This window comes from Chroicocephalus ridibundus, unplaced genomic scaffold (assembly GCF_963924245.1).
Source record: "Chroicocephalus ridibundus unplaced genomic scaffold, bChrRid1.1 SCAFFOLD_641, whole genome shotgun sequence".
Lineage (NCBI taxonomy): Eukaryota > Metazoa > Chordata > Aves > Charadriiformes > Laridae > Chroicocephalus > Chroicocephalus ridibundus.
The window spans coordinates 1,661-14,964 of NW_026961312.1; the positions used below are offsets into that span (position 1 = coordinate 1,661).

General features: G+C 68.9%; 3 protein-coding genes across 3 annotated transcripts; 1 reads left to right on the plus strand and 2 right to left on the minus strand.

The window, feature by feature from the left end:
* Positions 1-628: 628 nt before the first annotated feature.
* Positions 629-6,224, minus strand: LOC134509257 (neuronal tyrosine-phosphorylated phosphoinositide-3-kinase adapter 1-like). Its single transcript, XM_063321782.1, is given in 8 exon segments — positions 629-2,101; positions 2,639-2,779; positions 3,010-3,401; positions 3,403-3,856; positions 4,382-4,620; positions 5,013-5,172; positions 5,808-5,994; positions 6,095-6,224. Coding segments are annotated over 6 exon segments (1,809 nt in total). The 5' UTR covers positions 5,171-5,172; positions 5,808-5,994; positions 6,095-6,224; the 3' UTR covers positions 629-1,676.
* Positions 6,225-6,334: 110 nt separating this feature from the next.
* LOC134509253 (uncharacterized) lies at positions 6,335-8,792 on the plus strand. Its single transcript, XM_063321777.1, has 5 exons — positions 6,335-6,400; positions 7,026-7,057; positions 7,806-8,001; positions 8,096-8,202; positions 8,316-8,792. Exons 2-5 carry the CDS (start codon positions 7,043-7,045, stop codon positions 8,790-8,792), a joined length of 795 nt encoding a protein of 264 aa, XP_063177847.1. The 5' UTR covers positions 6,335-6,400; positions 7,026-7,042.
* Positions 8,793-9,056: 264 nt separating this feature from the next.
* Positions 9,057-13,035, minus strand: MEPCE (methylphosphate capping enzyme). Its single transcript, XM_063321781.1, has 4 exons — positions 11,761-13,035; positions 10,031-10,249; positions 9,805-9,931; positions 9,057-9,218 (listed from the first exon to the last, which is right to left on the minus strand). Exons 1-4 carry the CDS (start codon positions 12,907-12,909, stop codon positions 9,166-9,168), a joined length of 1,548 nt encoding a protein of 515 aa, XP_063177851.1. The 5' UTR covers positions 12,910-13,035; the 3' UTR covers positions 9,057-9,165.
* Positions 13,036-13,304: the final 269 nt, after the last annotated feature.

Sequence of the window (13,304 nt, forward strand, 5' to 3'; positions counted from 1 at the left end):
TTTATCCCCAGACACAGGGGGAAATTGTTCATTTTGGGTCGTTTTCACAAAAATTCACTATTATTCTCACACATGCATTGTGTTTCCCCTGCCATGGTGTGAGGGAACAGGGTGGAGGTCTCTGTCCCCTCATTGGGGTCTCCTCCCCCCCACCCCTGCGCCTCCCCCCATCTCCAGTAAGTGTTTTATTCTCTGACACAGGAGTAATTGTTCATTTTGGGTCATTTTCACACAAATTCACTATTATTTCTACCCCCCCGCACTCCACAGGCACATTCTCTCTCCCCCGCCCCATGGTGTCAGTGGATGGTCTGGGGGGGTCCCGGTCCCCTCATTACGGTCTCCCCCCCCCCCCCCACCTCCTCCCCCCCTCAGTAAGTGCTTTAAACCCCAGACGCGTGGGGGGGCGCCTCATTTTTGGTTGTTTTCACCCAAATTCCTATTATTCTCCCCCCACTCCAAGCACATTTCGTGTGTGTCCCCCCATTGTGGGAGGGGATTGGGTGGTGGGGGGGGGTCTCAGTCTCCTTATTGGGGTGTCCACCCCAAACAAGAGCTTCAAGCTGCTTCTTTCTTTAATAGTGCACAGAACCACGTTACAAAAGACCTCCCCCCCCACCCCCATTTTCCAACCCCCCCTCCCCAAATTTGGGGCCCCCCCCCGGACCCCGCGGGGACGAAGGCAATTCTGGTAAGGGGGGGGGAAACGAGGCACAGAGGGGCTGGGGGGGGGCCAGGAAAGGGTTGGGGGGACCCATTGCCCCCCCCAATGGTAAACCCCCCCCCCCAAAATCCCAGGGGAGACCCCCGCCTCCTCTCTCCCCCTCCCATTGGAGGGGGGGCTCCCCCAAATCCCCCCCCCCCCACAGGCCGCACTGCGGACCCCCCGGAGCCAAACCTCCCCAAAACCCTGCTCGACCGTGGATGCACCCCCATAAATACCCCCCCCCATGGTCCCCTCCCCCCATAAATACATTTGCAAAGCAGTTACAGCAGCCCCCCCTTTTCTGGGGGGGGGGCTGGACCCCCCCTTTATGCGGGGTGACCCCCGCTTTTATGAGGGTGAGCCCCCCCTTTCTTGGGGGGCTCTACCCCCCTTTAATGCCCCCCTCACTTCATAGGGGGGCTCTGACACCCCCCCCGTATTGGTGGGCTTAACCCTCCCTTTATGGGGGGACCCTTTACCTTATGGGGGGGGGTGTCTCCATCCTCCCCCCTCCCTTTAGAGGTGTGTCCCCCCCTTTTAACTACGGGGGGGCCCTTAATGTACCATAAATACCCAGCCCCCCCCCCCCCAAATCCTCCCCTAACCCGGCCCAGCCGTGTTGTGACCCCCCCTCAATTTGGGAGCCCCTCCCTCCATTTTTGAGGACCCTTCCCCTACATTTTAGGGACCCTCCCCTCTATTTTAAGTACAACCACCTTAATTTTGGGGACCCTCCCCTCGATTTAGGAGCCCCCTCCTCCATTTTGAGGATCCCCCCCTCCATTTCAGGCCCCCCCTTGACTTTGGGGCCCCCCCTTCGACTTTGGGGACCCAGCCTGTTACCTTGGGGACCCCCCCCTCGATTTTACATACACCGCCCCCCCCAATTTTGGGGGCGGGCTTTTTCCTGGGAGGGGGGTGTCAGGGATGCTCCAGGCACCCCAAGACTTTTTTTGGGGGGGGCTGGGTGTCAGATGGCCGTGTCCCAGAGCACGGTGTGTGACCGGCGGTTGGGGGGAGTCCCGGGAGGGGGTCTCCCCTCATGTGTCCCCCCTCTCCAGGCAGGGGGGGGCGGAGTGGGGAGGGGGGGCAGGCTCTCCTGTTTGCACAGCCCCACCCCGCGCCCCCCCCGCGCTTTAATTTCGGTGCAAACGCAGCGTTTTCGGTCGATCACCTCCTGCAACTGCCCGTCCCGCGGGCGGGGGGCGGCCGGGACCCCCCCTCCGGGAACGGGGATCCCCCCCCCGCTAATGGGGACCCCCCCTCCGCTACTGGGGACCCCCCCGGAGAGGGGACGGGGAGCGGGGGGGGCTCCGCGGGGGAACGGGGGGGCCCCAGCTTGGCGAACCCCCGAGGTGGAGGCCGAGCGACCCAGGCGGTGCCCCCCAGGGGGGTCTGCAGGGGGGGGGGATGTGTGTCAGGGGGACACGGTGGCACCGCTGTCACCCCGTTGTCACACAACACCCCCCCCCCCCAGTGTCCCTATGTTGCCCTGCGCATGGTGTCGTCCCCCCCCAGGTCTCTGTGCCCCCCCTCAGTGTTCCCACGTTCCCCCCACACTGTCACCCAGTGTGACCTGTGTCCTGTCCCCCCCCCCGCCATGTCTCTGTGCCCCCACCAGATTCCTACACCCCCCCGCAACGTTCCCAATCTGCTCCCCCAGGTCCCGGTGTCCCCCTCTCCAATGTCCCCATGTCCCCCTGCAGTGTCCCCCCCATGTCCATGTGCCCCCCCAGTGTGTCCCGGCCCCAGGTCCCTGCGTCCTCCCCCTGTCCCCTGTGTCCCTCCCCCTCGGGCCCTGTGTCCCCCCACCATTGTCCCCATCCCTCCCAGTGTCCCCCCCTGTCCCCCCCCAGCCCCTGTGTCCCCCCACCATTGTTCCCACATGCCCCCCCCGGTCCCTGTAGCCCCCCCTCAGCGTCCCCCGCTCACCTGCTGGCCGCCCGCAGGCCGGGAAGGTCTGGCAGGGGAGGGGGAGGGGCAGCCCTGCCCGCCCCCGTGGCACCGGGATCCCGGAGGGGGGGGGCACTGCCCCCGCCCCCCCCCGCTCCTCCCGGGGGGGCTCGGATGCCTCTGAGGGGGGAGGAGCCAGCGCTCAGCCCCGCCCACGAGGGGGCGTGCCCACACCCACGGCCTGCCCACCCCAGCCACAGGGGCGTGTCCTCCCCAACCCGGCAACTGCACCCCGGGGGCGTGTCCCCTTAGAGCCCGCCCACCCCACCCGAGGGGGAGGAGCCAGCGGTCAGCCCCGCCCACGGGGGGGCGTGTCCTCATAAACTCCCGCCCTCCTGCATTCAACTCACTCTCTGCCTCTTTCCCACGGCGTGGGGCAGCTCCGCCCCCTCGGCGGGGGTGTGGCTCCTCCTCGCGCAAGGGGGCGGGGCCCCCTGATGCCCCGCCCCCCCGCAGGCTGTCGTAGGCGGGGGGGCGTTTCCCGGAAGGGGGCGGGGCTTCTGCTGGCGGCGGGGGGAGGGGCAAAGCGCCAAGCCCCGCCCCACCCCGCTCACGCCCCCCGGCCCCCGGGTGGGGGAGGGGCGTGGAGTGGCTCCTCGCGCGGCCGGGGGGGGGCGGCTCGCGGCGGGGGAGGGGGAGGGGCAGGCGTGAGCCCTCGGGGGGGAGCGGGGGGGTGGCCAGCAGGGGGGGGGCGGGGGGTGAGGAGGTTGGGGAAGGGGGGGGGCACGGAGAAAGGGGCATGGCCGGCTGCAAAGGGGGCGTGGGCCGCGGATAAAGGGGCGTGGCCCGTGGGAAAAGGGGCGTGGGTGGTGGGGAAGGGGGCGTGGCCGGCAGAGAAATGGGCGTGGGCTGTGGGAAAAGGGGCGTGGCCTTCCCCAGGCGGGAGGGGGCAGCTCATCTCCTCGTAAATGGCTTCGGGCTCCTCGGGGGGGGGAGGCTGGGGAAGGGGGGGGGCTCCCCCGCCCCCCACCCCTCCTCCCCCCCCCCGCCGGGCGTCCCCCACCATCTCGATGTAGACGGGCTCCTCCCCCTCTCCCTCCCCCCCCCCGGGCCCCGCCCCCCCCTCGGAGGTGGAGGAGGGGGCAGGGGCAGGGGGCGGAGGGGCGGCGGGGGGGGGCCCGGCTGACAGGCGGGTCTGGGGGCTGCGGGAGGGCTTCGGGGGGGGCGTCTGCCGCGCACAGCCCCCCCGCGGGGCGCCTGAGGGGGGAAATGGGGGTGTCGTTGGGGTGTTACCCCCCTCCCTGCCCCATTTTGCCCCATAACCCCCTCTGCCCCCCTCCCTGCCCCATCGCACCCCCCAGCATGAGGCCCACAGCCTCCAACACCCCCAAAACAACCCACAGCCTCCCCCTAACTACCCCCCAGCCCACCCAAATACCCCCCAGCCCCGCAAGCCCCCAGCCCCCCATACACCAGTACTCCCGCCAGCCCCCACAAAACACCCCACAGCCCCCCAAAATCCTCAGTACCCCAACCCTCACAGCCCCCCATCACCCCCAGCTGCCCCGACACCCCATAATCCCCACAAACTCCCCCAGCCCCCCAAAACGCACCCCAGCACCCCGTAACCCCCCGACACCCTCTGTAAGACCCCGCCCCCCACAGCCCCCCAGTCCCCCAAAACACCCTGTAGCCCCCCCCATACTCCCCCAGCCCCCCCCCCCACACCCCCCAGACCCCATGACACCCCATAACCCCCCCAGCCACCCCTGCCCCACTCACCGCCCCTCTTGGCAGGGGGTGCCTCCAGCCCCCTCCCCTCAGGGGGCCCCGGGCGGGGGCCAGAGGTTCGGGGGAGCCCACCCCCGGTGTCGGGGAGCCCCACGGCGTGGCAGGAGAGGGAGCGGGGGGCCATGCCGGGGGGGCAGGGCCGGGGTCCCCGCTCCTGGGGGGCCGGCAGCGTCAGGAACCCCACCCGCAGGGGCCGCCGCAGGGACCCCCCGTCCCGTGCCTTGGAGGCCCTGGGGGGGGGGAATGGGGGTCAGGGGAGTCCTCAAAATACATGGGGACCCCCCCAACCCACCTTGGGATGCCCTGACCCCCACCTTGACCCTGCCCTGTGGGGTTCAGGGGGCCCCCCAAAATATCTGGGGACCCCCCCTCCCTCCGAGCCCCCCAGGGACCCCCCGTCCCCGACTGTACCCACCCTGGGGGGGTCAGTTGCGTGCAGGGGAGACCCCAGCCCCCCCCCCCCATTTTCACCCCCCCAGGACCCCAACCCCACAGACACACCCCTCCCCCCACCCCCGTCCCGCCCCAGAGGATTCAATCCCCCCCCCCCAGCCCCCCGGGACCCCAACCCCACCGACAGCATCCCCCCCCCGGGAGGGTTCACCCCCCCCCCACCGCCCACCCCTTTCGCGGCTCCTCCTCGCGGGGGGGGCGCCAGTCGGGGCGGGGCTTGCGCGTGAGCAGGTTCATGGCGGCGGCCGCGGGGGGGCGCTCTTCCCCCAGCCGCAGGAGGGCGGCGGCGGCGGCGGCGGCCAGTTCCGACCGCGGGGGGGCGCTCATCCCTGGGTGGGGGCGTGGGGGGTACGGGGGGGCGCTCTGGCTCCCTGGGGCACCCCCTCTCAGTGTCCCCATGGGGCACACCCCCTCCCCACACCCCCCCATCCCTGGTGTGCCCCACGGGACATCCCCCCCCTCCCCGGACACCTGGGTCCCCCCTGGACAACTGGGTCCCCTCCCGACCCCTCCCAGGGTCCCCATGGGACATCCCCCTCCACGGACGCCTGTGTCGCTCCATCACACCCCAAACCCCCCCCCCCCGTCCGTCCCCCCCCGTCCCCAAGGTGGGCCCGGACGCCTGAGTCCCCCCCATCCCTCCACAGTGTCTCCCGTGGGACCCCCCACCCGCTGGACGGCTGGGTCTGTGCGTCCCCCCCATTAGCACTATCCCCCCCCCCCGTCAACACATCAACACCCCCCCTCAAGGTGGGCCCGGCGGCCTGGGTGTGCCCCCCCGTTACCCCCGCACGGTGGGCCCGTCTGGGTCCCCTCCATCACCCCCCCACCCCTCCATGGGACCCCTGACCCCGCACGCCCGGGTCCCTCTGTCCCCTCCCGTCCGTCCCCCCCGCCCTCACGAACGGGCCCCCCCCATGCCCAAGGTGGGCCCGGACGCCCGCGTCCCCCCCCCCCCCGTTACCTCTCTCCGGTTCCTCTCCCGGGGCGGGGGGTCGCAGGATGGCGGAGGGGGGTGTCCGTGGGGGCGGGGGGGGGGGTAGAATCACGGACAATTCCTTCCCCCCCCCCCCTCCCCCAACCGCCCGCCAACACCCCCCCGGAGCCGGGGCCTCACGGGGGGCGGCGACCCATGGCGGGGCTCTACCGGCCTGGGGAGTGACAGGGGGGAAAGCAGAGGAGGGGGGGAGAGAGGGCGTTTAACGGGAGGGGCCCCGTTAAACCTTCCCCCCCCCCCATATTTCAACATACCGGTCGCTCCCGCCTCCCGCCCGCGCCGCTCCATGGCGCTGACGCAGCGTCCGGGCGGCCACAGCGGCCCCTGGCGGCGGGGAGGACGGTGCGCAGGCAGGCGGCGGCGGGGGCGTGGCTTCTCTGGGACTCCGCCCCCTCTGGGCGTGGTTTGGGGGGGCGTGGCCGCGCTGGGCGTCGCGACGCCTTTACGGCGTCGCGACGCCCAGCGCGGCCACGCCCCCCCCCCCGAAGTCCGGCTTCCGGTTGCCGTTACTTCCGGGTTCACCCGCCCGCCGCGGCGGCCGGCGGGATTCTCGCGCTCCGGTGGGGCCGGTGTGGGCGGGGCACGGGTTTGGCCACGGCCCTCCCGCATCGCTGACCCCGCCCTCTTTCTGTTGCCAGCTGGGATTGGCTGAGACGGGAAGAGGAGGGGGTGTGAGGCGGGACTTCCGGGGGGGGTGGGGCTTCCGGGTTTGGGGTGGTGGAAAGGGGGGGGATGGGACTTCTGGGGGAGTTTGTGGGGGGGGCGAACTTCCGGGTTTGGGGTGGGACTTCCGGGTTTTGGCATGGAGGGGGGTGGGACTTCCGAGCTTGGGCTGGGGAGGGGGGCGGGACTTCCTGTTTGGGACTGTTGAGGGGGGGGTTATGGGGAGGAGCTTCCTGGGAGGGTGGGACTTCCGGGTGGGCAGGTGGGGGGGAGGGACTTCCTCCTGGGATAGGTATGGGCGGGGGGTGGAGCTTCCTGTTGTGGCAGGTGGGGGGGCGGGACTTCCGGCTGGGCCAGGTGTGGGGGAGGGGCGGCACTTCCCCTCCCCCCCCTTCCCCAGGGCCCAAAACGAATGGAAATGGGAAGAAAATGGACCTCTGCCCCTCCCCCCCCCCTCAGATGCCGGGGGGGGGGGGGGGGGAAGGGCTGTGTCCATCTGACGCCCCTCCCCCACCCTGACAGCAGCCGCCGGGGACCAGATGGAGCCGGTTCCGGTGAGGCCCCTCCCCCCCCCCGCCTGGGTCCCCTGGGGTGGGGGAGGGGCAGTTCCCAGACACGTGGGTCCTCGCAACCGGGGGTGGGGGGTGGGGGGGGGGGTGGCTGTTTGGGGGGTGGGGCCCAGATTTTGGGGTCCGCCGGGGGGGTGCGTCTGTGGGTCCCAGGGGAGGTTGGGGGGTTCCCGGGGGGGTTCCCATGGGGGGGGGGGGATCAGGGGGTCCCATGTGAGGCGCGGTTTGGGCCCGGGGGGGTCCCATGTGGGGGACTGTGGCTAATTAAGAGTTTTTGTGGTTAATTGGGGGAACGGTCGTGGTTAATTAAGGGGATTTTGGATTAACTGCGGAGAGATTGTAGCTCATTGAGGGAGCTCCTGGTTAATTAAGGGAGACTCGTGCGTAATTTGGGCGCGTGGTTAATTACGTGGCTCCGTGGCCAGTTTTGGGGAGTGACGGTAATGGCGGGGGGGGGGGAGGGTGTGGTCCTGGCGGAGGCGGGACTCGAACCCGGGGCCGCGCGAGGGCGCCACCATCTCGGTGAGGTCGGTGCATGCGGGGGCCGCCATCGGGGGGAGGGCGATGCCCGAGGGGGGGGGGGCAGGGCGTGGCCGGAATGGGCGTGTCTGCCGCCACGATGCCGGGGGGACCCACCCCCAAAAACTTGGGGGGACCCTAAAAACGGGGGGGGGGGAGGAGAAATATGGCGACCTGACCCCCCCCCGCCTCAGTGTCTTCCCCCCCCCTCCAGGAGACGGACCCCGCGGTGCATTCTGGGAAGGAGGAGGAGGGGGGAGGGGCCCCCCTGGCCACGCCCACCCCCCACAGCAGCCTCGCGGGGGTGGGGGGAGGGGCGGGGGGCCCCTTCGACCCCCCCCGAGCGGCCGCCGCCCTCCTGGGCCGCTCCTTCGCCGCCCGCCGGGCCGTGGGGGGGGCGGCAGCCGCCGGTGAGTGGGGGTTTCGGGGGGTTTTTTTGGGGGTCAACGCTCCACTTTTCATCATTTTTAACCCAAAATCCCCCATTTCCGCCCCATTCCGCAGCCATGAACCTGCCCCCCCAGCAGCGGCTCTACCGGGGGCTGGTCAGCCTGGCCGTGCCCCTCCCCCCACCCGGGCCGCGCAGGGCGGGTGCCCCTCCCCCACCCAAGGTGAGACACCCCCCCCCCGGGGCACCCCCCATGCCCCTCCCCCACTCAAAGGACACCCCCTCCCCCCCCCGCTCCCCCCCCCCGGTGCTGACAGCCCCCTCCCCCCCCCGCAGGTTCCGGGTCCAGCGCTGGCGGCGTTGGGGGAGGGGCGGGGGGGAGGGGCGCCCTGGCTGCCCCCCCCTCCCCTCCTCGGCCCCCCCCCGGCCCCTCCCCCACCCCCCCCGGCGCCACCTTCCTCATGTTCCGCAAACTGCAGCAGTGGGGGGAGGGGCTCCCCTAATTACCCCACTGCCCTAATTACCCCCCCCAATAAATCCTCATTTCTAACCCCTCTGGGGGGGGGGAAGGGGTGTTTGTGTGGGTCACGTGGGGTGGGCGGGGTCTCGCGTGAGGCCCCTCCCACTTTTGGAGGAGCGTCCCATCATCCTTTGCGGGGTGTGTGTTCCAAACTACAACTCCCAGCATCCCCTGCGGGGGGCTCCGCCTCCCCATCACCGTGGAAACGGGACAAACCATCGCGGGGGGGGGGGGGGGCGGACACGGACACCGTAGACAGTACCACTTGGGGGGGGGACGGACATGGACAGTGACAAAACCCCCCAAAAACCGCCTTGGGGGGGAAGAGAAACAAGGGCAGATAGAACCCCCCGGGCTGAGAACTCCCCAAAATTAGTGTTTCCCCCCCCCCCCCCAAAAAAAAACCTGACACCGACCCCCCCTGACCAATCGCGTTCTTTATTCCCTTCCCCCCCGGGCACAGATCAAACCACAGCAAACGCGGGGGGGGGGAGGGGGGAAAAACACCCCAACAGTGGGGGAGGGGCACACGCAGCCCCTCCCCCCGTTTGGCATCTTGGGGGGGTGGGGGGGGGGTGGGGGGCACGGGGAGGGGCTGCCCCTCTTCCCCCCCGCTCCCCCCGGCAGGGCCTGCCCCACACTTGGGGGGCGCAGGGTCCGGGGGGTTCAGGAGGCGTCGCCTCGTCCCTTGTGGAAGAGATAAATGGGCCGCTGGAAGCCTGGGGGGGGGAGGAGAGGTTATGGGGCGCCCCCTAAGTCCCTGTCCCCCCCCCCACATATTAGGCAGGAACAGACCCACAGCAGACACAGGCATCCAGGCCCCACATTTCACCCCACAGATTCCCCTTCCCTCAACCCAGCTGCCCCCCAACCACCCCCTAAACTCCCCAGATTTGGTGTCCCCCCACCCCCCAGGGGACCCAGGCATCCTGCCCCACACTTCACCCCACAGACTGCCCCCTTTCCCGCAAACCCAGGGGTCCACCCGCCCCCAAACCCCCCCAAAAACCCTCCAAATTCAGTGTCCCACCACCCCCAAACTCCCCAACCCCCCCGAATTTGGGGTCCCACCACCGCAGAACGCCCCAGACCCCCCGCCACATTTGGGGTGCCCCACTTGTTAGGGACCTGCCCCACATCCCAATAGGGGACCCCAGACATCCGGACCCCGCACTTCACCCCCCCGAAGACCCCTTTTCCTGTGAACCCAAGTCCATCCGCCCACCCCCACAATCACCCCCCACGCCCCCAAACCCCCCCCCCCCAAATTCAGGGTCCCCCCCCACCCCCCACATCCCTCCCCACCTTTGGCCGCGTGCTGGGGGGTCCCCAACAATTCGTAGCTGTCGAACCCCACTTCGGGGGAGGTCAGGTAGGAGGGAAACTGCTCGGGCCGCAGCCGGATGCGCTGGTAGTTCCTGTAGGTCGTCTCCTGGAGAGAGAAGGGGGGGGGGATGACACACACAAAATAAGCCATAAACCCCCAAAATGTGTCCCCCCCCCCCTCCATTCGCAGCCCCCCAGCGCTCACCGTCAGCCCCTTGCGCTTGCGGTAGGAGGCCCAGGGCTGGGGCTCCAGCAGCAGGAGCCCCCCCGGGCGCAGGTGCCGGTAAACGCGGCGGAAAAGGCGCTTGAGCCCCTCGTCCCCCCAGTTGAGCTGCACCCACTTGGTGAGCGAGAGGCAAAGCACCACGTCGAACTCGGGGCGCTGGGCGCGCACCCCCTCCTCCCGCTCCGGCACGTAGTTCCCCTGCGGGCATTAATTAGCAAGGGAGCAATTAATTAGAGGGGGTTGGAGGGGGGGCGGGGGGGTATCGTGGTGGTGGGGGGGGGGAAACGCAGGGAGAGGGGGGTTGGGGGGCACCAGCCCAGGGTGAGGCCGCTGAAAAGGGTGGGAGTGGGGATAATAATTAAGCAAGGGTTAATTAGGGAGCGTTCGTTAGGAGAGAGGAGAGGGGTGGGGGGAAAGGCACTGAGGGGGGGTTTGGGGGCAGCAACCCCGGGTGAACCCCACTGAAAGAGCCAGAAGTGGGAGTAATAATTAAGAGAGAATTAATTAGGGGGGATTACGGGGAAGGGGAGAAGCCATTTGGGTGGGGATAATAATTAAGGGGGGGCTAATTAGGGGGGAACTGCTGGGGGGGAGGGGGAGAGGGGTGTGAGAAGCGGCACCGAGGGGTTGGGGGCAGCACCCCAGGGTGAGCCCCAGTGAAGAAACACACAAATAATTAGAGGGGAGTTAATTGGGGGGGGGAAGGATGGGGGAGAGGCAGTGGGGAGGGTTTGGGGGGCAGCACCCCAGGGTGAGGCCCAGGGAAGTGGGGGGGGGGAAGGGGGGGGGGCACATGACCCACACTGAGTCCCACAGAGGGGTTTTTGAGGGGTGGGGGGCAGATATTGAGCCCCACTGAGGGAGCTGGGGGGGGTACAAGCCCCACTGAGGGGTGGGGGGTTCTGAGCCCCCCAAACCCCCATGTGACACCCCCCCCAAAACCCATGTCCCTTCAAAACCCCTTCTGAGCCCCAAACCCCACTGTGAGCCTCCCCAGAGCCCTTGGGACCCCCCCAAACGCCACCGTGTCCCCCCCAGAAAAACCCTTGTGACCCCCTCAGACCCTCTCAAACCCCGTGGGACCCCCCCAAGCCCCTTCTGAGCCCGTAAAGCCCCACTGAGACTCCCCCCAAACCCCAACACGTCCCCCCCAAAACCCCCTCTGTGCCCCCCAAGACCCCTTGGGACCCCCTCAAGCCCCACTGAGATCCCCTCCAAATATCACTGTGCCCCCCCAAACCCCACCACGTCTCCTGAAAAGTCCTTCTGAGCCCAAGACCCCTTGGGATCCCCCCAAATCCATCAACACCCCCCAAGCCCCACTGTGAGCCCCCCCAAACACCTTGTAACCCACGTCCCCCCAAAATCCCATCTGAACCCCCCCAAACCCCACTGTGAGCCCCCCAAAACCCTTAATGACCCTCTCAAATATCGACCTCGTTAATATATGAACCCTTCTGACACCCCCCAAACCCCACCGTGAGGCCCCAAAAAACCGCTTTTGACCCCCTTAAATGTCCCCGAGTCCCTCAAACCCCACTGAGCCCCCCAAAAAACCCTTGTGACCCCCTCAGACCCTCTCAAACCCCACCTGAGCTCCACAAGACGCCTTGCAACCCGCCAAAATTCCCCTTGTGACTCCCTCAGACCTCCCCAAACCCCCTTCCAACCCCCCCCAAACCCCTCCGTGTCCGTCCCCCCCAACTTACCGTGACAAAAACAACGTTGTGAGGGAAATCGGCAGCCCCGGGCCCGTCGGGGGGCAGGCGGGGGGCGGCGATGGGACCCCGACTGGCCAAGAGAGCGGCTGGAAAACCCTTCCGCCCCCCTCCTCCTCCTCCTGCGCCGTTCTCCCCTCCAGCTCCGGCCGCCGCTTCGGCTTGAATTTCCTCCGACAGATAATGCCGGATATTTTGTCGGGCCGAACGGATCAACCCCCCATCAATGTCCAACCCCACCACCCGGGCGGGCCCCCAGCGTTTGGCGATGCTGAGGGTGAGGTGCCCCACGTTGCACCCCACGTCCAACACCTCCTTCCCCGCGAACCACTCCGGCCTCATGGCTCGCAGCCGCCCGTCCTCGCAGTCGGGGTTGCGATAACCGTAGTATTTGCAGTAATTGCCGTATTGGAACTTTCGGACCTGGTGACGTTGACGCTGTTGCTGGGTTTTTCCGGGGGGTTTGGGTTTTTCCGGAGGGGGGCGGGTTCCTTCCGATTTACTGCAAGTCCGTCGCCGTTTGCGATGGCGGCCGGGGCAGGCGGTGGCGGTGGCACATGGCGGCGGGGTGGCGGTGGGGACGGCGTGGGGACAAGCAGCCTCATCGGTGACGGAGGCGACAGCGGCAACGGTGGCAGCAGCGGCTCCTCCTCGCTGTTGGCCGCGGTGACGATGGCGGCGGCGGGTGGTTTTGGCGGGGGAAGCCAAACGCAGCCCCTCGCCGGGTGCGTTGAGGCTGAGGGGATCGGTGATATCACGAGGGACCAATATCTCGACGGGGTCGCGACCGCGGGCGGGGAGGGGGGAGGACTGCGGGGTGCGGGCGTTGAGGGCCCGGCTCACCTCCTCGTCCAACAGACTGTTGAGGTTTAACGGATCGAAGATGTTTCCCCCTAAAAGGAACTCGGAGGGAAGCACCGGGCCGCATTCCGAAGCCGCCCGGCGACGCCGTTTCCAGGCCGGCTGTTTGGCCCCGCAGCTGCTTCGTCGCTTCCCTCCTCCCGCCGACCTGAAGCCGTTCCTCGGCCTGGGCGCCTCCACGGCGGGTGAAGCTTCTTCTTCTTCCTCCCGGCCTCCGGTAACGGCAGCAGACGAAGAAGGAGGCGGCGGGACCAGGAAGGCCTCAGGCTCAGCCGCCATGGCGGGCCGCGCATGCGCGCTGCGACCGCTTTCCCTTGCGCATGCGCCGCCGCTAGGGGGCGCTGTTCCGCCCGGGGGAAGGGGGGACTCCTCCCGCGCCCGCCGCCCGCCCGCGAGTGCGGGAGCGAGGCGGCCGGCCGGAGTTTATATAAGCGATAGGCGTGGCCACGATGCGCCACGCCTTCCTCCTCCGGGGGTGCCAGCCAATGGGAGAAGAGGCGGCGGGGGAGCGGGCCAATAGAAAGGAGGCCGCCGCTTTCCCCCCCCACTCCTCCCGCCCCGCATCAAGGACCCCGGGCCTGAGGGGTGGGGGTGGCCGCGGCGAGTGCCTGCGCGGATGGCAGGAAAAGAAGGGGCGGCCCGGGGGGAACGGAGAGGGGCGAGGGGCACCGGCG

What these genes read in the sequence shown, in the direction of transcription:
- MEPCE (XM_063321781.1), bottom strand. Translation starts at nt 12,909, where the DNA reads ATGGCGGCTGAGCCTGAGGCCTTCCTGGTCCCGCCGCCTCCTTCTTCG. An exon ending in GCAAGCGCAAGGGGCTGACG is followed by an intron (nt 9,932 to 10,030) that starts GTGAGCGCTGGG and finishes TTCTCTCTCCAG; the next exon opens with GAGACGACCTACAGGAACTA. An exon ending in CCCCCAGCACGCGGCCAAAG is followed by an intron (nt 9,219 to 9,804) that starts GTGGGGAGGGAT and finishes TCCCCCCCCCAG; the next exon opens with GCTTCCAGCGGCCCATTTAT.
- LOC134509253 (XM_063321777.1), top strand. An exon ending in GGGGGGGGCGGCAGCCGCCG is followed by an intron (nt 8,002 to 8,095) that starts GTGAGTGGGGGT and finishes CCCATTCCGCAG; the next exon opens with CCATGAACCTGCCCCCCCAG. An exon ending in GTGCCCCTCCCCCACCCAAG is followed by an intron (nt 8,203 to 8,315) that starts GTGAGACACCCC and finishes CCCCCCCCGCAG; the next exon opens with GTTCCGGGTCCAGCGCTGGC.